This window comes from Lycium barbarum, chromosome 1 (genome assembly GCF_019175385.1).
Source record: "Lycium barbarum isolate Lr01 chromosome 1, ASM1917538v2, whole genome shotgun sequence".
NCBI classification, from domain to species: Eukaryota; Viridiplantae; Streptophyta; class Magnoliopsida; order Solanales; family Solanaceae; genus Lycium; species Lycium barbarum.
In genome coordinates, this window is record NC_083337.1 from 153,315,044 (window position 1) to 153,339,373 (window position 24,330).

At 35.8% G+C, this 24,330-nt stretch overlaps 2 protein-coding genes across 3 annotated transcripts; one reads left to right on the forward strand and one right to left on the reverse strand.

Moving 5' to 3' along the window:
- Positions 1-8,053: 8,053 nt before the first annotated feature.
- LOC132645198 (RING-H2 finger protein ATL3-like) lies at positions 8,054-10,135 on the forward strand. Its single transcript, XM_060362034.1, has one exon. The coding sequence runs from the start codon at positions 9,041-9,043 to the stop codon at positions 9,908-9,910; it is 870 nt and encodes a 289-aa protein (XP_060218017.1). The 5' UTR covers positions 8,054-9,040; the 3' UTR covers positions 9,911-10,135.
- Positions 10,136-11,170: 1,035 nt separating this feature from the next.
- LOC132645203 (ubiquitin-conjugating enzyme E2 34-like) lies at positions 11,171-19,736 on the reverse strand. Of its 2 annotated transcripts, none has more exons than XM_060362049.1 (10): positions 19,476-19,736; positions 15,801-15,915; positions 15,266-15,320; positions 14,793-14,831; positions 14,536-14,599; positions 14,352-14,413; positions 14,220-14,259; positions 13,594-13,621; positions 11,877-11,968; positions 11,171-11,706 (listed from the first exon to the last, which is right to left on the reverse strand). In XM_060362049.1, the coding sequence occupies exons 2-10, from the start codon at positions 15,855-15,857 to the stop codon at positions 11,448-11,450; spliced, it is 696 nt and encodes a 231-aa protein (XP_060218032.1). In that variant the 5' UTR covers positions 15,858-15,915; positions 19,476-19,736; the 3' UTR covers positions 11,171-11,447. The 2 variants fall into 2 exon arrangements, with proteins under 2 accessions (XP_060218032.1, XP_060218039.1); XM_060362056.1 differs by lacking the exon at positions 19,476-19,736 and adding an exon at positions 19,232-19,343.
- Positions 19,737-24,330: the final 4,594 nt, after the last annotated feature.

Here is a 24,330-nt window from a genome sequence, read left to right on the forward strand (position 1 = left end):
TATAACTGATTACCGGTCCGGTTCCGGTCAAACCGTTTGACAGGCTTACACGTACCTAAATAAATTATGTTAAATTTTAGTAATAGAGAGTTCAATGTTATAAGAATCATCGGATTTGAGAACCAAATATTTTAGTTTTATTTATGCTGTATTTTTATCCTTTTTAATGTGACGATTACATCTGCAGATTTCTGGCTACATTGCAAAGTCAACGTCTACTGAATTTGGTGCCTACTCATCTTGGGCTGCCAAGAAGTTTGGCCTTGTAGCACTTTTTTGCGCAGATTGTCCGTCAAAGGCATTGGTTTTTAATTTTTGTCCATCAAATTGGTGGTCTTTAATTTTTGTCCTTCACCTAATATTTCGAAGTTTGGAGTTCAAACTCCGGCTTAGGTAAACAAAAAAAAAAATCACAAGGCAGAATTTCATAGCAAAATTAGACCTATTTGAGCAAAATTTAAGCCTTAAGGCAGAGTTTTACAAAATTTCAACTGAGTAAACAAAAAAAAAGAATTGCCTTAACGCAAAACTCTACTCATGCCTGAAGGCAAAACTTTGCCTTAAGATAGAGTTTGTCTTATGCCTGAAGGCAAAACTCTGTCTTAAGTAGAGTTTGCAGTCAAACTCTGCCTTGTTAATTTTTTTTTTTATTTTTTACTGAGCGGGAGTTCCAACTCGGAACCTAAGAATTTTATGAAAAGGATAAAAATTAAAGACAAGTATTTGAGGGACAAAAATTAAAGACCAGCCCCAAATAAGGGCAAACGTGGACCAGGCCTTACGTTAAAGAATGCGGCCCAGATGTGATGCCACACAAGGCAGAAACATTTTTTTTGCGCGGATTGCCCTTCTTTTGGGGTGGTCTTTAAATTTTGCCCCCATATTTGTGGTCTTTAAATTATGCCCCTCATATTGTTGGTCTTTAATTTTTGCCCTTCGCATTGCAACACTGAGCGTTCACGCAGAAATCATGAGGTTATGAGTTCGAACCCCCGCTCAAGCATAAATTAAAAAAGAAAACCGCAAGGCAAGGTTTGGGTCGTGTGTATGCCGGACCCGGCATAAACTTATGAAGGAATTACCAAAGTTATGCCGGACCGGGCATATTCATGCCTTATGGGCAGACTTGGCATAAGTATGCCGGGTCCGACATAACTTTGGGAATTCCTTCATAAGTTTATGCCGGGTCCGGCATAACTTTGAGATCTCATGTCAACTTTTTACAGATTTTTAGTGACATCAAAATGCTCTATTAAAATTCAAGTGGTTTTTGTGTCAATGTGGCCTAAAGACTTTCTTTGCTACATTTCCTGTATTGGATATATTATAACGGCTCTTGTTAATATATTATGGGGTAGTGTTAGAAAAGAGTAGTTGTCGTGATTTTGTTCCATTATATCTAAGCCTAGTTTTTCATGAGTATTAACACTATGATAATTGTTGACAGCATTTGCATGACGATGAGTGGAAGAGACCACGCACAAATTTTTTACCATGAAGCCTTTTAGTTCTGTAATAATATTGGAAGGAGGACAATGAAATTCTTCCTAGGTACCCTCATCCGGTGGGGGCATACTTTTAATGGGAAAAAATTTATGCCGGATCAGGCATAAACTTGTGAAGGAATTACCAAAGTTATGCCGGACCCAGCATACTTATGCCAAGTCTGCCCATAAGGCATATGTATGCCGGGACCGACATAAGTTTGGTAATTCCTTAACAAGTTTATGCCGTTGGGGGCATACTTTTAATGGGCAAACTTTTATGCCAGATCTGGCATAAACTTGTGAAGGAATTATCAAAGTTATGCCGGACCCGGCATACTTATGCCAAGTCTGCCCATAAGGCATAAGTATGCCGAGTCCAGCATAACTTTGGTAATTCCTTCATAAGTGTATGCCGGTGGGGGCATGGCGAATTTAAACTCTGCCTTGCGATTTTTTTTAAAATTTTGACTGTGTGGGGGTTCAAACCTGGAACCATGGGGTTTAGCCGAAGGGCAAAACTTAAAGATTTCAAATATGAGGGGCAAAATTTAAAGACCACCCCAAAAGAAAGAATTGCCCAGGCAGAAATGCACAAATCCCTATTTGATTGCCCATTTAAGTAATACTCGATTTGTGATTATTTTTTTTTATTTTTTTTACGAATAATCTCTTCGCATCTGAAGTTTAGCAACTTCAGACATTCGCATCTGAAAGTGTGGTTTTGTAAAGGTCAAACATTAGACGTTTTCGCATGATGTTTGGTATGGCTTGCTAAGACAAAGTTCATATATTTTTTACTAAAATGCGTGTGAAAATTAGTTAAAATTTCAATCATGTATATCTGAATTTTTTCATATATGCCTGACCTTCAGTCGTATATGATTGAACTACATGTAAAAATAGACTAAAATTTCAATCACGTGTATCTAGGATTTTTTTCTTTGTCAAAAATAAATTTTGATGTACGCCTGCAACTCAGTCATACATGACTGAAATACATGTAAAAACTGGCTGAAATTTTAGTGTGCGTCTGAACAAAAAATAATATTTTGTTCTTCGAATTTTAACATTCCAACACACAATTCAACACCCAAATCTACGCTAAATAAGGTCAAATTTGAAACATAAGTTCCATATATCATAAAGAACAAACCTCAATATCAAATTTTCAAAACCACAACAAATCTAACAAACACATTTAACACACTTTTTTTTCCTGATATGCCTGCACTTCAGTCTTGCATACGTGCAACACTTACATGTAAAAATGGGCCGAAATCTCAGACAAATGCGCCTGAACAAGAAGAAGCGGTGAGTACTCGAGAAAAAAAAAACGAAGAGGGTATTACTTAAATAGAGCGCTCTCACCTTGTTGATGAGGGTTCGAACTCCACATTGTAATCCCCTTTCTCATTTCCCCTTCTCCTACCCCCTATGTAATAAAAACAAATTAAAAAAAAAAAATAGCGCGACCAAATTAGAGCATCCCTCAAAATTTTTACAATTTACAAGTGGGCTTCTTTACAAGTAATCTACTAAAAGGTTATTGGGTTTTAGAACCAGAATATTCATATTGGGCCCAAGTAAATTTTAAAAATTATATGTGCTGAGTTCATAAGATTAGAAAAAAGAATAACTACATGGCCTAACTAACTCTACTACATATTTATATTTAGTAGCTATAGTTTAAAATAATTACATCCCATAGCTAATAATAATATGTTAAATACAACTTATAGCTATATATATATATATATATATATATATATATATATATATATATATATATATATATATATATATATATATATATATATATATATACCCTATCTATCACATTATTCACTTTCAACCAAATCCTCCCACCTCTCTCTCTCCCATCTTCCCCCACTGCTCCGCTGCCGGCCACCGCGAAACCTCCGGAGCTCCGGCGAAATGGGTTATTGAGGGCTCAGATTTGCTCTATTTGAACAAAGCTAAAGAGAAGAGTGACGCCGCCATGGCTGCATTAGCCAGAAAGGAAAGCAAGCAATCATCACCGCCCACCGAATCGCCATTTTTGCAGCTTGATGGGGTCTTCTCCATTTTAGAGCTGTATTTTCTTTGGTTTTGCTTTTTTCCTCCCACAATCCCGTGTACTTGTTTAAAGCTTCTTGCTTTGATAATATTTCATTGAAGTCTTGCTTTGAATTTACAACACATCTGTATCAGCACAAAGAGAGGACGCCGGAAAAGAAAAAAAAAAACTCAGATCTAACAGAAGTACTTCCTTTTTGTTGTATACATACAGTGTATACAATGTCATATCTGAATTTTGAAATGTATATAAATGAAATACAGTGTACTTTTTGAAGTGTATACAAATGTCATACGTCGTTGTATTAGCCAGATTTTTTTTTCCGGTCATATCTGGGAAAAGTCTGGATTTTCGCTGTATTTGTTGTATATTTATCGTGTATACAATGTTTTTCGCTTGTATTTGTTGTATACATACCGGAAAATATGGCGTATTTGTTAAATTTTTGGTGTATCCATGTTGTATACAATGTTTTTCGCATGTATTTGTTGTATACATACGGAAAAATATGGTGAATACAGTGTAAAAGTAACTACAATGAATACAGTTGAGTTGAATACATTTAAAGTGAATACAAAATTTAGCAAATTTTAATGACTGTATTCATGAATACAGCGACGCGAATACAATAAGCAATAAGTGCTGAATTTTGCTATATGTTTGCTACGTGATGTAAATAGGTAAAATGTAGTTAAAAAGCAAAAAAAAAAAAGGGTTTCAAGTTAGTCATTTATGAAAATTTTCCAAAGAAAAAGCTATGTTTCAAAATAGTGAACTGAGAATATCCATATCACATAAATGCGCACGCAGGCACAATAGAAAATCTTGTTCTACCAATATGATTGCAAATTAAACGTGGTAAATAGCAACCTTGTATGGTGGTGGAAAGCACGAGTAAACTGTCACCGTTATATATACTATGATAGGAGTACAAATTAAAATATTAAAAAATGATCTGATATTTAAATCTCGATAAGTGAAAATCGGAAGAAGCTCATTAAAATTTAAACTGAGCCTCCCCTGATTAAACATGGACTAGTACTCCTCGTCTCATAATAAGTGTCACATTAGTCAAAAATATGCATATTAAGAAATCAATAATGTAATGTGAAGTTAAACAAATTACCCCTATATAATAAAAATTAATTACTTTCACATTTTGATTAGAGCATGCACAAGAAGTACACTTTTTGACATTTGGAATTCAACAATACCAAGTTATTATATGATTTTTCCAATCATCATTTAGATGTTACTTTATTGTCTAAGGGTAGAATTGAAAAAGACTAGCCAATTTATATCTTGATTTCCTAAGGTGACACTTAAAAAGTTAGACTAAGGTGACACTTATTATGAGACGGAAGGAGTATCTCGTAGGATTAATGTTAGTTTTCTCTTGATTACTTATAGTCGAACACTGAATAACAAATAACCAATGAAGAGTGAGTTATTGAGAAACTCCTCAACTAGTTACATCCAAGAATATGAGTGCATTTGCACAAATAACCTTTTTAGGCCGTTCGTTAAATTTACTCCCTCTTAGTCTAGTAGTAAGTTAAACTTATCTGGAAAAAAGAAATTCACCCGATCGATTATTTTTGAAAGTGAAATTTGGTCGACTGAATTAATGGTGTAGAATTTAAAGAGGCCTCAGAAAAGGCCACGTCTGCAAATAATAGAATAATGATCACCAGAGGCGGATCTATGTACTATGGTGGGGATGTCATGGCACCCGGTCACCTTGGTTGCAATTCTATGTATATACGTATAATGTGTATAAGATATTCTTAAAATATTAAACTTGCCACCCCCTGAAGGGCATGGAGCCAGTGGTGAAGGGTCAAGTTTTCTGTCACAGAAACACGAGTTCGAATCCTTTTGGCTCGCTTTGTACTGACCTTTTTATACTGCGTTTTTATTTCTTTTACAAAAAGAGAAGAACACGCCCAGACTCAAACACACAACCTGCCTCATTATTAAAATTCAAATGCCTTATCCATTAGGCCACAAGCGCCCTAATAGCCTTTCACGTTACTATATATCTATTTTCATTACACATATCTGATGCCAAGTTGAAGTTTTTAACTTGAATTTTGTTTACCTTTTTTTTTTTTTTAACTTTTGCTGACTTTCTTTTTCTTCCTTTTTATTTTAAGTATTAGTCTCTACATCTCAATTTATGTGACGCACTTTCTTTTTCTATTTTATCTAAAAAAATGTCACCTTTCTATAATTAAAAATAACTTAACTTTTAAATTCTCCTTTTACTTGTAATGAAATGATTTAAATCCTGTTGAAAATTTTAATTTACAAAATAAAATGCATGTTGCAACAAAGGACGACATGAAAACTATATTGAAATCTCATTTGATTTCTTTGGCTTTTTTTTTTTTTTTAAAGATTTTCTATTGTTGTGAGTCGAGACTTTCACATAAGACTTCGTATCTGTTATTGAAATTATGTATGTGAAATTATTCAGTCTCTTTAAATAATTATGCCATCATTGAGTGTTTTTAGAATATGATAACTCATCGAGTGCAATTATAAATTAATGATGTATAAATATTTTATGCAATTACTAATATTGTTCGAAGTTTTTTCCGTTGTGCTAAATTATCATAATTATTTCATTGCTGTTCGATCCATTTGTCTTTATAAATTAAAAAGACGAATAATCGACCCGAAGTCCAAAGTTACTATTTACAAGGTCGAAAATAGGGTATATTTTTTATCAATACTTGTTCAGTTTAGAAAATCAAAAAATAATTTGCTTTTTCTTACCTATTTTACCTTTATTAGTAATTATTGGGTTGACAAGTTCAAGGAATTTTTAGTGGCTGCACAACTTTTACAGTATGTTTTATTGATTTGAATTATTAAGTTACTTAACAACAATTGAGGATGATATAGTAAAATTATCATTTTATTTTTTGACTCCTTAATAAATTCGCCAAGTTAATATATGACAAGTAAAAATGGACGGATGAAGTACAAAATTTTAACTAAAATTCTTTTGTAACTAAAATTTTAGCTTCCCACAAGGAGAGGAAAGAAAAAGAAAAAGGTGCATAGTAGGAAACCTAGCATAGAAACAGGAGGAGCCTAGGGAAAATGAGTGGGTTCGGAGTTAGGAGAGAAAATGATTATAGTAAACATCATGTTGTCCATAACTGATTGGGAGGAACAAATAACAAATCATATTAACAAGCTTAAATTTCGGGCTTCTTTTGACTTTCTCTCCCTCCAAATATCATGCTACACATTACGTTTAGACGTTAGTTCGGTGCTGAATCAAACCAGCCCATATCTCATCTTTCATCGTCACTTAAAGAAAACACAGGAAACCAATATTGCACGAAATAGAAGCCAACGTACGGGTAAACTTTGTATTTAAATTTAAAAAAAATTCACTAAATATATAAAATGAATAAATTAGAGTTCAGTTACTAACACCTAGTGTGGTTGTCCTAAAATTTAGATCTCATAAAATTTAAATTCTGATTCGACCTCTAACACGACACGGCACACGCAACACATATAATGAATCACCAACTACATATATTCTTCTAAATTCTAGTGGAATTTAACGGAACGTATTATGTAGTGAGTCAAGTCAAAACAAGAGTTGAGGAGGTTGATGAGAAAATGATAAAGAGGTTACATGAGAATTCATAAATTATTCTTTAAGGGGCTGGATTGCCTAATTTTTATTCTAACCCCCACCCGACAACAACAACAACATACCCAGTGTTATTTCATGGATAGATCTGAAAAAAATAAAGTGCACGCAGACCTTACCGCTATCTTATGAGATAGAGAGGTTGTTTCTAACCCCACTTCGTCCCTCCAAAAAAAAACAGTAAGTGTAGGTCATACGAAATAGTAGTAAATTCACTTCTCCCTTTAGTCAGAAAAATGTTAAAGTGGTTTATGAAACAAGTTTTCCTTTTCTAGAAGAGTCAGTATATCTAATTGAACTAGAATCCTTTTTAATACATTCAACTAACGGCGGGGGCTTCACGGGGCTCGCTGCATATGTGGCACCTTCAACCTCCACTTGGAAATAACAAAAAATTTAGGGTGTGTTTGGCATGAAGGAAAGAATTTTTCAACAAATCTTCTTCAAAATTTTCATGTTTAGTTGATTAAAAGTTTTTGGAGAATATTTTCTTTAGGAAAATAAATTCCTTAAAAATGAGAAAAATATCTTTATAATGAAAGTAAGAAAACAAGTTTCATAAGTAACATTCCACATTACTTGTCTCCTCTCACCATACCTCCATCCCACCACCTCTATAATGTTTGCGTAAATTATATAAAAAAAAAAATTGGGGTGATATTCTTTGCTTAATTATCAAATACCAGACAAATAAGAAACTTATTTATCTTCTAGGAAAATACTTTTAAGATAACATTTTTCTTTGTACCAAATACACCGTTATTACAAAGCGTTTTCCCATTAAATGAGCACTTTCACATTCAAATTAATTGAAACTCAATATAGATATTGGACACCGGTTAGGGAGAAAGTATAAAAGAAAGTTCAAAAACATGGTCAGAGCAGAAACAGAAACCTCCCTGGTGTTGGGGGATTCTTATTTGAAAGTTTGAAATCTTCTTGGTCGTCTCATATTTTTTTATTACTCCCATTCTAGACGCCACAGCAGCCAGCCATGGTAAGACTCTTTTCCTGACTCTTTTTCCTCATCTATCATTCATTCTTCTTTCATTAATATACCTTCCACTGTCATTTTCTTAAGTCTCAACTATCTTCTTCTACATTTTTTCTCCTCTTTAAGACCTAATCTTTATTTTATCTTCTTCACACCTCAACTCTATATGTAGCAATATATCTCTCTAGTCCCAATTCAACTACAGATTAAAAAAAAATCATCTTCATCTATTCCCTTTCTACTGTGTTTTTTTTTTTTTTTTTTTCATTTTTGCTACAAACCTAGAAAGTTAAGTTCCTTGCTGGGTTTGTTCTGAATCCCAAGTCTTTGTTTTCATTTGATATAACTCTTTGTCACTTGGGAATTTTGTTGAACACTTGCTCGACAATTTGAGTTTTCCCTTTTATCTCTAGACTCTGCTTTCAGTGGAGATCCTATTTAAATCTCAAAAATCTTCCTTTTTTTGTACTTTTTTTCTTGCTGGCTGTAAACTGGTATTCCCATAATTTGAACCATTTTCAAATTTTGTAGATCCAACAAACAAAAAAGCAAAAAAAAAACTCAGCTTGTTCTGATTTCTGGTTCTTAAAAACTCCCGAGGATTTGGTAATCCAGAATTGAAACTAAACAAGGAATCTTAGTAGCTTAGTTGTTGGTTGGCTACCTGAACATTCACCTGAGTGTTCGATTACAAGGAGATTACCACCTTGTAATCCACTCCACCATTTCCCCTACCCCTATTTTTTTAAAAAAGAATTGGTATTAAACTTTCTGGATTAGCACAAGGAAATAGTTGTCTAAAAATGGCAGATACTTTTCACACCCCTAGTAAAATAAACGATTCAAGTGTGTTTCAGCTTACTGGAAAAATACTAGTGGTGGCAATCATAGTTCTTTTTCTTGTTTTATTTGTTATCTTTTCCCTCCACCTTTACTCAAAATGGTTCTGGAATCGCCGTCGCCAAGCTGGCAACGGCGATCCCAACATCACCCGGAGGCGCCGCCGCTTCGATTTTTCGCCAGGTCATCAAGAAGTTAATGTTACAACTGCTCTATTCCCGGGGCTTGAACCTTCAGTTCTTAAAACAATTCCAGTAGTTTTATTTAATCCTAAAGAATTCAAAGATGGATTGGAATGTGCTGTTTGTCTTTGTGATGTATCTGAAGGTGAAAAGGCAAGACTTTTGCCTAAATGCAATCATGGATTTCATGTTGATTGCATTGATATGTGGTTTCAGTCTCATTCTACTTGCCCTCTTTGTAGAAATCCAGTGTCTCAAATTTCTTCTGATCAGAACCCCATTTCCCAAGAATCAACAGTGGAAGAAGAGGTGCCAAATTTTCCAACTAATGTGTTGTTTTGGGGAAATGAGACTCAAGTGAGCACATTTGGTCCAAGTTTGGAGGAATCTTTACAAGGTTCTAATTCTTCTAATAACTCAGCTTGTCCTCCACCACCGCCATCATCGTCATCGTCATCATCAGGCTCAACGAGTGATAGGCCGTGTGTGTCATTGGTAATTGACATTCCAAGGCCGATTAATGAAGTAGAAGAAGAACATAAATCTCCAATGCCAACAAGATTGAGGTCTTTGAAAAGGCTTTTGAGTAGGGATAGGAGGGGTAATCCTTCAAGTCCCAGAAATGTGGATGTTGAACAAGGAGGCAGATGAGGTGAACCTGCTTTTTGTTGAAACCGCATGTTTGCTATAGAATTTGGAGAAGAATAGTGTCTTCAGATATCTTATTCATTTGTTCAAAGTTTTTGATTCTTGGTGCAGTTGTAAAGTTTGACACTTTCATCTGCTTATAGGCAGTGAATATATTGTATATGTGTAAACAATGCATTGGGCATCTCTATTTGAGAATGAAGCAATCAATTCTCTTACAGAAGAGTATTTCAGTTCTTCGATGATCGTTAGCTTTCATATATTTTGTGGCTGCTACAATGATATGATTGAAGTTTCAGTTTTCTGGAACTATTCTTCATATGAGTTTGGTCTGTTTCGGCAATCACTTCTAAGTTTATGCGGTGGAAAGTTTTAACTGAAGACTTACAGCTGTGGACACCCAGACCTAAGATCACATCGGATTGGCCCAAAAATACATAGACTATGTGTTGTTTGTCTTTGCAGCGTCTCTGGGGTGAAAAGCCAAGCCTTTTGCCATACGAGAGACAATATCATGTATTTATTGGTTTGGTGCCAATAATGCTGCCTATAAGTTTGTTTCAGGATGAGATCTATGGTGGTTACGTTAGTTTGGGATATGTTTGGCAAAGCAGTGAAAGCATAAGCCTTTCACTGTTCTAAGTTGAAAATTGGACAACGCTGCGAGATTCACGTAAGAGGAATGTTATTAAGCTGAATTACAGATTTTGAAAAGGAAGTAATGCTGTTATTCTACATTATCCCAGTACCCTTGCTTTGCTACAAATGGACTGCCACATCGATTGTTTAATTTAGACGCTAACCAATATGAAATTAAATTTTCTTTTCGAAACTTGCATTTAACAATTTTGGTGTAATGTAATCACAACAGCTTACAAGGAAAAAGGCAGTAGTTTCCTTCAAGCATTGAACAGAAGGATGTATCCAATACCTTTACATAGTTCAGGTTAAAAAATAGTCAACTTAGTGGTACAGTATGCACTTTATGCTTTGTTTTTGTAAGAGAATGACAATAGTGTTTTGGAGTGCTAATCCACACTCTTTACGTTTAAACGTGTTAGTAAGACCTATCAATCTCCAAGGGAAAGAAAGCACTAATGCAGATATGATATTTTACAGGAAGTACCTTGGATTAGTCAGCATGACGAGAAGCATAGCAAGTTAGTGATGCGACAACCTAGCTCCTACCGCCACAAAAGGAACCCCGAGGAAAATGTTTTCCAATCAGAAAAGGGGGAGAAAAAAAAGGATAAACGGTCACCGTTTGCAACTCTGAGCCCCTTCACCATAACATCAGAATTTCATATTTGAAGAGACAAGACTACCCATACTAGAAAACAAAAACCCGTCGTCTAGACCAAGGCATCAGCTTGATTTCCGCTAGACACATTTCTATACATTCCAAGAGATATATGAAAAACCTAGAACATTTTGCACTTACCGGTAATAACCCAGATAAGTATTAGACAACCACATATTTCGGATACTTTGTTCTAGAGTATGGCAGAAGAATAAGTTCCCTGCCTAATGGAACTAACCATCAAAGCTGAAGTAGAGGCAGGGCCATTACAACGCCAAAAACTGATACTAGCAGCAGCAACGACCAAGTTGGCAAAGATTTCCTCCGTTGGTTTTTCATGTCCTTACAGGGCTCTGCTCTATTCAGACCATCCAACAAGGGTGTAGAATTTCCCGCTTGAGTTGGCACGGATGACACCTGCTCCTGAACAGGATGCACCAGGAGCTGCTGCTCTTCATACTTCTCCACATATTCTGGAAACAATTTTCTAAAGGTAGGGCTGTCATAAAAAAATAAAAAATAAAAGTAACTTGACTGGGATTAAATAAAAAGTGCAGTTAAATCAATTCACAAATTGTGAAAATAGTATCTATTTCTCATCACGCCAGCTTAATACAATTATCTTAAACAAGTGCAAGGTGTGCAGCATGGAACTTGTAGTTGACTCACTTTTTACAATTGAAAGCAAGAGAAGCCGTAGCAAGCTTCTGTTTCTCATCAACTGTTGTTGTTACGCTGCCTGTGGTAGGACTAGAGTCCATCTGCAGTATGGGAGACATAAGTTGCCACTAATGCAAATGAATGATCGGGAAGCAAAAAGAGATTTAAACTAAGGAATTCCAGAAAAGAATATTTCATGGATTTGTCGCCTATGGGTTTCAAGATAGTAACAATAAGCGTTGTGGATAATGCAGGCCTAATATGGAAACGTCCACAAAGAGGGGAAATTATTTCTCAGTTAGCCCCTCAAGATACAATTATACAATTACAGAAAGAAGATACAAATTAATTCACCACAGGGTCTCTCTCTCCCACCCTGTCCATATGTCATGTGGTATATATAGGCTATGGGACTATTTTAATAAGTTGGTCCAGTTGGGGCAGGAGAGGTTGGACAGACAGTAAGATTGCTTGAGTGACAGTGTCAACGGGCAGTAACCATCTCGGAAGAAAGAAAAGAGAAAGGCATCCTCACAGACGGGCTGGGAAACCGGGAGGGTTAAGTGCAGTTTTTTAGGCAGGCAAAGGGCAATATGGAAAGAGTTCAAGACAGCTCCCTCCTCTCCTTTCCACTATTCAAAGGTGACTTTATGCTATGTTGAATAAGTCCTGATGTAGTGGGATGACTTTGGATTTTCAACCTATAGCAGGTGAGTTCAAAATAAGGAGCTTATTTTGTATAGTGCGTGTTGGATGTGCAAAGACAGAAGAATATAAATGTCATACACATGAAAGATAACTAAAAGAAAGAGCACAACAACAACAACAACCCCCCAGTGAAATCCCACATCGTGGGGTCTGGGGAGGGTAGAGTGTACGCAGACCTACTCCTACCAAGGTAGGACGGCTGTTTCCGAAAGACCCTCGGCTCAATAAAAGCATAAAAAGAAGTCAGATAAGGTTAAGAGAATCAAAGCGATATGAAATGAAATAATAATGCAAGCGACACAGATAACACAGGATAATCAAAGCACAGGAAATAACAGATAATAGCAGAAATCTGAGCATAAGAAATTATATTGCGATAATGCGACTACTAATAAGAACGGAAAACGAGACTATCTACTAGCCTTCTACCCTAATTTGGGTCCTCCAAACCCTCCTATCTAAGGTCATGTCCTCGGTAAGCTGTAGTTGCGCCATGTCGTGTCTAATTACCTCTCCCCAATACTTCTTCGGTCTACCCCTACCTCGTCTGAAACCATCCATGGCCAACCTCTCACACCTCCGCACTGGGGCATCTGTGTCTCTCCTCTTCACATGCCCAAACCATCTCAATCTCACTTCTCGCATCTTATCTTCCACCGAGGCCACCCCCACCTTATCCCGAATATGCTCATTCCTAATCCTGTCACTCCTGGTGTGGCCACACATCCATCTTAACATTCTCATCTCGGCAACTTTCATCTTTTGAACGTGAGAGATCTTAACCGGCCAACACTCCGCCCCATACAACATAGTCGGTCTAACCACCACTTGGTAGAACTTGCCCTTAAGTTTTGGTGGCACCTTCTCGTCACATAGCACTCCGGAAGCAAGCCTCCATTTCATCCACCCTGCCCCAATACGATGTGTGACATCATCGTCAAAAGAGCACAATACAAAATAAATCAGAGATGAAACGGAAAGCAGGTCCATTGCATTGCATGAGTTGCGGGAACTTTACCATAAATGAGAGCAGTCCTGTAAGTATGCTGCATGGGAAATAAAGGATGATCAGTCCAAATGAAGAAAGAAGATTATGCATCCAGTATAGAAACGGTAAATTTTCAACTTTTTTCAGAAAACTAGAAGAACAGGTTTTTGCTACTTTGTTCTGAACAGTAATCAGAAAGATGTTTCATATCACATTTTAATTATACAAAAAAGGTGGAAAAAGCGAAGAGCTGCGGGGTGGCTGGGAGGGAAACACAGTGGGGAAAGGTGGGGGTGAAGGGGATTGTTGGTTGGCGGAATTGTATGGGTAGCAGGTGGAGGAGGGAGAGAAGTGGTTCTGAAAACCAAAAGTTATATTTCTTAACTTTTATTTACTTTATCTTTTAATGCTGAAAACCAAAATTGATGAATGAAGTTAAATACAGTTTTTTATTAAGAAAAAAGAAGTGAAACACATATTTTCATTATAATACAGGTTTTATTTTGAACAGTCAGAAAACTTCCCTTGTTTCAATATTCTCAGAATAAAAATATAGAAATAATTAAATTCTTGTACCAAGAAAGCCCTAAAGTAACTATTGAACATATAAATCACCATACTTTGTTCTCTTTGATAAGTATATTGTGACTTATTACCTTGACACAGACCACATAGGGTTCCAGCTCTCTGGGTGAACTGTGAAGCATATGGCAATCGAAGGTCAGGAACACCGAATCCACTCAAAACAACAGACAACTGTAACTACAATGCACTCAATAAGCACTTACAGTCACTCATAGATAAACAGATTTTCTTTTGCGTCATAAATCTTCCATTTGGGGTAACCATGCTACATACAAAGAAAACATAGTTGATGTGATTCCAAGAAACAAAAAGAAATGCCTTATGGAGACATTTCTCAATGAGTAGAAAAAAGTCTGGGAATATCAAACTGATTTGTATATAGATTACCTGATTCCTGGAGGTTTAAATGGATATTCTGGAGGAAACTTGATCTTACCGTAATAAAATCCACCTTATTATTGGAGTTGGCGACAATTCAGAGACAACAACCAAAAGAGCAAGACAAACTCAGAGAAAAATGACAAAGTATTTAAAGGAGATAAAAAGATAGTCAAATGGATAAGGTTTGGGAAGAAGGCGCATCACATTATAGTACAAGTGTATTGTCAAAATAAATATCAAAGTTAGTTAGAGTAAGTAGCAACCTGCAAAGGGCGTTCCTTCACTCCCCTCCAAAACGTAATCTGGACATGAGATTTAGGTAAAAGAGGGAAGATTAGGAAAAGCAAAGCAAACAGGTAATGAGTTATCTGACAAATGAAGCTAAAATTATAGCACATTGGCAAGCAAGCCTGGTAAAATATACTCCTATGTACTAGAAGAAGAGCATCAGATAATACATGTCAATCTCATTCCTTTGAACACATTGTCGGCAGTGCATTTAGGTGATTCGTGCAATTTGATTCCGTATTAGACAGCCTTACCATAGTGTATTTAGATGCATGGCCAAACAAGTGAAAACAAAAATTCATGCAGAGGAGGTATAAACAGGAAAGGAATAAGACGGTCTGCTTATTTGAGGGAAAAAAGAAGGAACTAGACAAAGTTCATGAAATCTATATGTTCTACTAAATATATAGACAAATACAGGTAGAGAGAACAAGCAGTAGGGACTTACGCCACTCAAGAATATCATTTGGAGAAGGGCGGGCCAAAACATGGGAGACAGGTTCCTGCAATATAATAAACTTCATCACTTTCAGAAGAATCAGATCAGAGTAGAAATGTCCAAACATGCATCGCGGAGAAGAGTCTAATTGACAAAGGCACAGGGGCGGTTGTCCAATACCAATAGGTCCACGAAATAAAACCTAGCTCCTAGTTAGGATTTAAGAATACAAGTGCCATGCTTTCACCTCTGGCAATCAGGTGGAGAAAACTAAAGAACTTCAACTAAGTTGACAAACGTTAAGCCTTCTCAAAAAAAACCTTCCCTTCTCAAAAAATGTTAAGCTATAACTAATTTAGAGTGGTAATGTCATGAGGGGATGAAAGTCACAGCTAGAGTACATAATATGTAAGATCCAATGTGGTCAACCTGCAGTTTAAGCAGGGGCTCTGACATACTCATTTCCATGGGAAGTAAAGGAAGCTGTCTTATAATGCAACAAATTTATGTATAATATATTCACTGAAGGAACAAAGATACATACTTTACAAAGTGCTCTATATTCCTTCTGGAGTCGCTTTACACATGCCTTTTCTGCCATGTCTAAGCTTCAAAATGCAAGGAAACTACAGGATGATCCCTGAAGTTTCACTTATTCACTGCCAAGCAATATAAACCCATAAATTTTAAATTAAGGAAAGAAAACAATAAGAATGACGTGGCTATACGAGACTTCAAAACTTGGCTGAAGAAAAATTAAGTCAATAGCAATCACTACAGAAACATAAAGAAAGAGGGTAAAGTCATTAAATACATGCTTTCTACTTCTACATTTCCTTATCCTCCAGCTAAGCATGCTGATCAATTCCACAAGAACAAATGCTTAGAAATAGTGGTGAAGCCAGGGACCGAACCGGAGAAGGAACTTATATACAGAAGGATTAACGTGAATTTTCAGAACTTAGACAGGACATCAGTAGATTTCTAAGGTATCTCCAAACTTCACAAAATCCCAAAGGACAAAAAAGCTATACTCTCAAACCTTTTGGGTGATGGGCGCTGCTCATCCTCTCCCCAATAAAAGTCAACAGGTCTATCATCCAGGAGAGAATTTTTTTTTTTTTTTGGAAAAGAAATTAGCTATCTGTTGAGAGGTCTGTCTACATTCTTAATAAGAGGGATCAACACCTTTCAATTCCCTTCTCTTTAGCACTCAAGGGAAAATAACTAGACACACTAGACTAGAAGTATAACCAAATATAATAAACCAGCTATTCGAGCATCATAGTGGCAGAAGTGTACAAAGTGTGTCTCAAACCAATCACATTAGAGGATAAGCATGTTAACGTAGAATCATTGGCGAGCAATAAAATATAATTGTGGCCACTCTACGGCTTGGTTGAAGCAGTTGATGTCCATCTTTTCTACTGATAAATCTGTTGCATGTGAAAAGTACAAAGCCAAGAAATGAATAATCTATTATCACACTTGACATTTTGGTGAACCTAAGTCTTTCAAACTACCTGTCACCTGAGAACCAATGCTTAAATATACCCTCCATTTGAGTATCCGTTCAATTACGACCCTACTGTTATATTTTGACACTAATTTGCCCTTAATTTAGACAGAGGGACACATGGCAAGCTAGAAGCAAATAATCCATCCCCAATTTTGAATATCCGGTTCACTTTACAATCCCATACCCGAGTTGAAACCACCTTCATCAATGGAACCATTCTCTCTTAATCTTACATAGAGCTTAAATGAAATGCAACTCCTTCATTCTTGTATTTCTCCTTTCTTCTACAACGCCGTGCAACTGTAATTCATCAGACGCTCTAAGGAATCAGATTATTTACAACTTTCCAATAATTTTTGTATATTATATCTCTGATTGTATTCATTTACTTTTGCATTAATTCTATTATAAACTGTTAATGCATTTTCTCTTAATTTGGGAATTTTTATTCCACAATCTATGAGCTAATAAATCACAGTAAAAAAAAATTCCCTGATCGAAGATGACGAAATAACGCCACTTTACACCATCAAACTCGCGCACTCCTAGCAGTTACTTTTCTGTGGTAGAAAACTTCAAATACTGCAGCATATACTACTAAAATTGAGGCAAGTCTGAAAAGGGTAAACCAGTAACTCAACCAAAGTAAAATGATGGCAATACAACTTTACATGATATAAGTTCCAACGGGATGCTGGGGTTTTATAGATATCATTACACCAACTTAATTTGAGTATTAACCTAAATAATTTTTGGAGAATTTCTCGTTGAAAATGAACCTTAATTAAAGATGGTAACCTTGACAGTAATCCTATTGCACATGAGATTATTGTTAGGGAAGAAAGGAACAAAATGAAATGGAAGAATGAAGATAGAAAGAAGAGAGTTTCCATTGATGGAGGTTGGATGGAAAAGAGAAGAAGAAGAGAAAATAAATGGTTTCGGGTCGGATTTGGGTTTGTAAAGTGAACCGGGTATTTAAAATTGGGGATGATTTATTTGCTTATGAGCTTGCCAAGTGTCCCTCTATCTAAATTAGGGGCAAATTAGTGCCAAAGTATAAGGTAGGGTCATAACTGAACGGATGCTCATAACGGAGGGTATATTTAAGCTATTTCAAGTAGTACAGGGGTATATTTTGGCCCTTTCCGTATTTCATACTACTTGTTCAAGAGCCTGACGAATAAATTTTATTAACGCAAAAGAGAAAGCAGCTAAGGTACAAGAATAAAAAGACTGCTATATGTTTTCTAGATCCCAATTGATCCACAAACCAGAAATAGAATCTTCATTATACTACGGCAAAAGAAATATCAATGTGCTTTGACTCTGTCTGGTTCAGATTTGTCTAGGATATCCGTTCCCCTCATGGATAACAAAGCAAAGAAAGTAAAACGCTTAGCGTGCTAGCAAACACAATAAATACTCACAGACTCACACTATACAAGCGAATTTTATTCTCTCTGTAATTTACCATTGGTAACAGTTGAACTACCAACGAATTTCTATCAATGGTAAATAACCAACTGTTCTATATCAGAGAATTGAAAGAGAGTCTTCGGGATCAAATTTTTAATCTCTTACAAAATGAACCCAAGGGTCGATTTTCTTCGCTTATCAACCGACAAAAATAATTGTTCTTTTTTTCTTGATAAGGTTAACAAATATGACCTATATTTATTGAATTTGGAAAAGAGTCAGAAGAAATGGTTCGAGCCTCTTATTTTGATTTCTCAAAACGAGAGATCCATAAATCGGGATCCTGATGCATATAATATACAAATGGTCCGGTAGCTAGCATCTTTAGCTTGGAAGTCTAGGGGTCATAGTTGACGTGGACTCATTAATTTTAATGTCTCTAATTCAAAACCGAACATGAAACTTTGGTTTCATTCGGCTCCTTTGTAGAGATGACACCTAATTACCCTATTTCCTTTATGGGGAAGAAAAAAAAAAGTTAAGGAATCCGCAAATATCGGAAAAACGAGAAGTATTGTTAAACCAAGGAAAATAACTCGAAGATTTCAGTGATTCCGTTTTCTATTAATTCTTTATTGAAATTCAATTCGCTGGCATTTGAAGATAATTATTGTATCCTGTGTGCGTGTCTATTTTGAATCTTTTTTAGCTTATGTTGCATATTCAGGTTTCAAACAAGCCCAATTCTCAGCAATCACATACCAATAACAGAAAAAAGGAATCAACAGTCCAGGACAAGTCTAATTCTCCTGAAGACAACTGAATTATAGGACTATCAATTCAATATCATGCGGACTTCATAGCAGATCACCAAAATTTACCAAATTAGATTGCAAAGTAACCCACAATTAGAACATGAGACATAATCAGTGGCGGAGCTAGGATTTCCACTAAGGGGGTTTAAAGAAGTACACAGACGAACAAGTCAAGGGAATTCAACATCTACTATATATACATAAATAAATAAATAAATTAACCTTTGTATCTGCAATGTAATTTTTTGCCGTCTTAGAGTAAATTATTCTCCAGCGGCACTATAAAATGTCCAACATAATCCAATTTTCCGATAAACACTCGTCGACAAACGAAGTAAATCAAATTCGCATAGTAATTGAAAAAAAAAAAAAAACAGATGAATGGAATACATACATATATAATTAGAAAAGTCGAAATCAAGGAAAGCAATGACAGGTGTACGTAGAAAAAGAGAAAAGAGATTACCGAAGATCGAGCAAGAAAAATGGAAATGAAATTGAGAATCTCAAAACTAAAGTGCTTGATCGATCTGTCGTGAAGAGTGGCCCCAGTTCAATACCTTTGACCCTCTATTGAATTTCTCTGACTCTCCTTGTGCAGTTCACTCCCTCTTTCGTTAGAATGAATATTTCATTCAATAATAGTAGTAGTAACAGCTAACAAAGTACCCATCCGGAATAGTGATTTGTGGGATGCACTACCCTTTTTTCCTCTTTGGGAAAGGTACTAATTTGCTAATAAATTATCCGTCTTTGCTTAATTAAGTCTGTTTCAAAATATTTGTGCTCTTTCATAAAATGTTTATAAGGGTATATTCTGACTATTTTACTCTCTCAACATATTTCATATAGTCTCTTTGCAATAATCTACTCCATTAATGGTGAGAACTTCTTAAATGTTGCTAATTAATTCAAGTGTAAATGAGAAAAAACTACTACTTAGTTTTGTCTTGATTAAATAAAATTACAAATATCTTGAGACAAGTTTTTTTTAGTAAGGACGATAAACGTAGGGAGTAATTTATTATAAGTTGGTAATAAAAATTAAGGATGTATAATTAACGATAAATTAACTAAGAACAGATATCCTCTCCCCAGAATAGATGATTTGTTTGACGAACTTCAGGATGCCCAGTGTTATTTCAAGATTGACCTCAGATTAGGATACCATCAGTTAAACGTTAAGGAAGTTGATATTCCTAAGACCGCTTTCAGAAACCGTTATGGTCATTTCGAGTTTCTTGTCATGTCATTTGGGTTGACAAATGCACCAACTGCTTTTACGGACATTATGAATAGAGTCTTCAAGTCTTATCTTGATTTATTCATCATTGTGTTCATTGATGATATTTTAGTGTATTCTCGTAGTGAAACTGAACATGCAAAACATCTCAGAATAGTGTTGCAGACACTTCAGGATCGTGAGCTTTATGCTAAATTCTCAAAGTGTGAATTTTGGCTTAAGTCAGTGGTGTTTCTCGGCCACGTGATTTCTGAGGAAGGTGTGAAAGTTGATTCTTAGAAAATAGATGTCGTAAAGAATTGGCCAATTGGCCCAGACCTACCTCAGTGTCCGTTATAAGAAGTTTCTTAGGTCTGGCAAACTATTACAAACGTTTTGAAGAGGGATTTTCCTCTATCTCAGCCCTATTGACGAAGTTAACTCATAAAAAGGTTAAATTTCAATGGTCAGATGTGTGTGAGCAAATTTTCGAAGAGTTGATGAAGAGCTTGACTTCTGCTCCAGTTTTGACACTACCAAAGGGAACCGAAGGGTTCGTAGTATATGTGATGCTTCGGGAATTGGTCACGGATATGTATTAATGTAGCACGGTAAGGTTATAGCTTATGCATCCTGATAGCTTAAGGCTCGTGAAAAGAATTATCCGACTCATGACTTGGAATTGGATGCTGTTGTTTTTGCACTTAAGATATGGCGTCATTATTTGTACGGAGTGCATGTCGATATTTTCACCGATGACAAAAGCCTGCAGTATATTTTCAAGCAAAGAGAATTGAACCTCAGGCATAGGAGGTGGCTCGAATTGCTTAAAGATTATGATGTAGATATCCTCTATCATCCAGGGAAGCCTAATATTGTAGCTGATGCTCTTAGTCGGATGGAAAGTTTAGCTCATGTTGAGGCAGATAAGAGAATTATGACGAAGGAAGTTCACTGCTTAGCTAACTTAGGAGTTTGACTCTTGGACTCCGAAGATGGTGGAGTTATTGTTCAAAACAGGGCTTATTCCTCCTTGGTGGCCTAAGTGAAGGAGAATCAGTTTGGTGATCCCTACCTATTGCAGCTAAAAGAGGAGATTCACAAGCATAAGACGATGGCTTTTGAACAAGGGGGAGATGATGGTACTTTGAGGTACCCAGGCAGTTTATGTGTTCCAGATGTAGACGAGCTTAGAGAGCGAATTATGTTAGAAACTCACAATTCCAGGTATTCCATCCATCCAGGTTCTACGAAGATGTATTATGACCTTAAGGAAATTTATTGGTGGAATGATATGAAAAAGAATATAGTAGATTTCGTAGCTAAGTGTCCGAATTGTCAGCAAGTGAAAGCCGAGCACCAGAGGCCTGGTAGGTTGGCTCAAAATATTGATATTCCTGTTTGCAAGTGGGAGATGATAAATATGGACATCATAATAGGTCTACCTCACTCAACCTGTAGACATGACTCGATTTGGGTGATTGTGGACCAACTTACTAAGTCAGTGCACTTTTTGCCAGTCAAGACCACCGATTCAGCAGAAGATTATGCCAAGTTGTACATTCACGAGATTGTCAGATTGCATGGGACCTTAGTGTCCATTATTTCATATCGTGGTGCTCAGTTCACAGCGAACTTCTGGAAATCTTTTCAGAAAGGATTGGGTACCAAGGTAAACCTCAGCACAGCTTTTCATCCTCAGACATATGGTCAGGCAAAACGTACTATTCAGACTCTTGAGGACATGTTGAGAGCATGCATCCTAGACTTTAAAGGTAATTCAGATAATCATTTGCCACTCATTGAATCTGCCTATAATAACAGTTATCATACTAGTATCAAGATGGCACCGTTTAAAGCTCTGTATGGGCGAAGGTGGAGATCACCCATTGGTTAGTTTGAAGTTGGTAAAGTAGAGTTGTTGGGACCACATTTGGTCTATCAGGTTATAGAGAAAGTTAAGTTGATTCAAGAGCATTTGTGAACGGCTCAGAGTCACTAGAAGTCTTATACAGATGTGTGGCGATAAGACTTAGAGTTTTAAGTTAATGATTGGGTGTTCTTAAAGGTTTCACCTATGAAAGGTGTGATGAGATTTGGCAAGAAGGGAAAGCTCAGCCCTAGCTATATCGAACCTTATAGAATCCTGCGAAGGGTTGATCAAGTAGCTTATGAGCTTGAGTTGCCACAAGAGTTGGCGGTTGTGCACCCAATGTTCTATGTATCCATGTTGAGGAGTGTGTAGGAGACCCGTTGTTGGTTATTCTCACTGATACTATAATGATTAAGGATGGCCTAACCTATGAGGAGATCCTTGTGGCTATTTTTTGATCGTTAGGTTTGCAAGTTGAGAACTAAGGAAATAGCCTCAGTAAAGGTCTTATGGAGGAGTCAAAAAGTCAAAGTGGCTACATGTGAAGCTGAAGAGGACATGAAATCCATATATCCGCATTTGTTTGAAGAGCAAGCAGAAAGCGTTCAAGGTACATAACCTCATATGCATGTCATGTCCCTTACGTATTCATGTCTCACGTTTCACGTTCATGTATTCAATAATCATGTCTCATGTCCCAACATTCATGTTTTCACGAAACCATGTCATGTTGTTTCAGTCTCCATGTTCCATGTCATGTTTTCTTCACGTTCATCTACTCAAGCCATGTCCAGTTGCATTCTTAACCATGACCCATCATTTGAGTCCTAAGAGGGGATATTGTAACACCTCACACCTCCTAATTAAGCTATATTCGTGATTCAAGACTTCGGAAACCATACGGGGAGTGTTAGAATTAAATTCGTTCCAGTTAAGTGGAGTATAATTTTTACGATTAGGGTTATATAGACCGTATAAAGTTTTACGGGCCGTACAATTTCCCGTACATTTTTCCAAGAAAATCCAACTCATTATTTAGGAATTACGAAAAGAGATACGGACCGTATAGAATTATATGGGCCAAATTACCAACCGTATAATAAAGTACAGACCTTACTTTTGGTCCGTAACAAAGCTTGAAAAATATTGGGTTTCTGTTTTGTGCAATGAGGAATACGAACCGTATCTTGGTTCGTATATTTTCCCGACGCAGCACCAGTATAAATACGCAGGTTCAGTTTTAATTCTATTTTTTTCATCTTTTCAAGCCCTAGCACGAAGGTTCTCTCATTCCATCAATATCATACACAAAGTACGCCTATTCTAACCATTCCAAGTGGATTCTAACGTATATCAGTGATTTCTAAATAAGAATTCATTGTTTCTGCCCTAGGGTTTTCAAGAAAACCCATCTAAGGGTTTCAAGATTAAGGCTTTTGGATTTCTTCCCCAAGTTTAGATAATTGTTACAAATTTTGGAGTGTTATAGGTATGTAGGGTTTCTATCTACGTATGGTAATATCATTGTTCTTCCCCACGCCACGTTCTTCTATGATTATAAGGAATTTCACCAAAACTAGGGTTTCTAGCCATGTTCATGATAACCCTGTTGACACCCAATTTTGTCCCGCCTCTCCTCCGAAATACCTATTTATACTTCTGGTATTTTGAGAAATTAAAAAATATGCATTTAAATTTTACTATAATTATTTGTCTTTTATTAACACCCACGTTTTTATTCTACTGCAGTTATTATTATCATTATTATTATTATTATTATTATTATTATTCTTAAATTATCATTTATTACTAATTATCATTAATTATTATTATTCTTGTTATTTCCATTATTACTATTATTATTATTATTATTATTATTGTTGTTACCATTATTATTAATTACTAATCATTATTATCAGCGTTATTTTTGTTATTAATTATTAATCATCATTATCATAGTTATTTTTGTTATTAATTATTATCATTGTTTTATCAATAATTGTTATTTATTATTATTATTATCATCATTATTATTTCTTATTATTATTATCATTATTGTCACCACTATTACTGTTATTATTATTAATTTATTATCATTTTTGTTATTATCAATAATTGTCATTTTTTTATTATTAATTACTACCATACTTATTATTATTATTAATTATTATCATTATTCTTATTGTTATTTGTTATTAATTATCAATATTTGTTATGTACTATTAT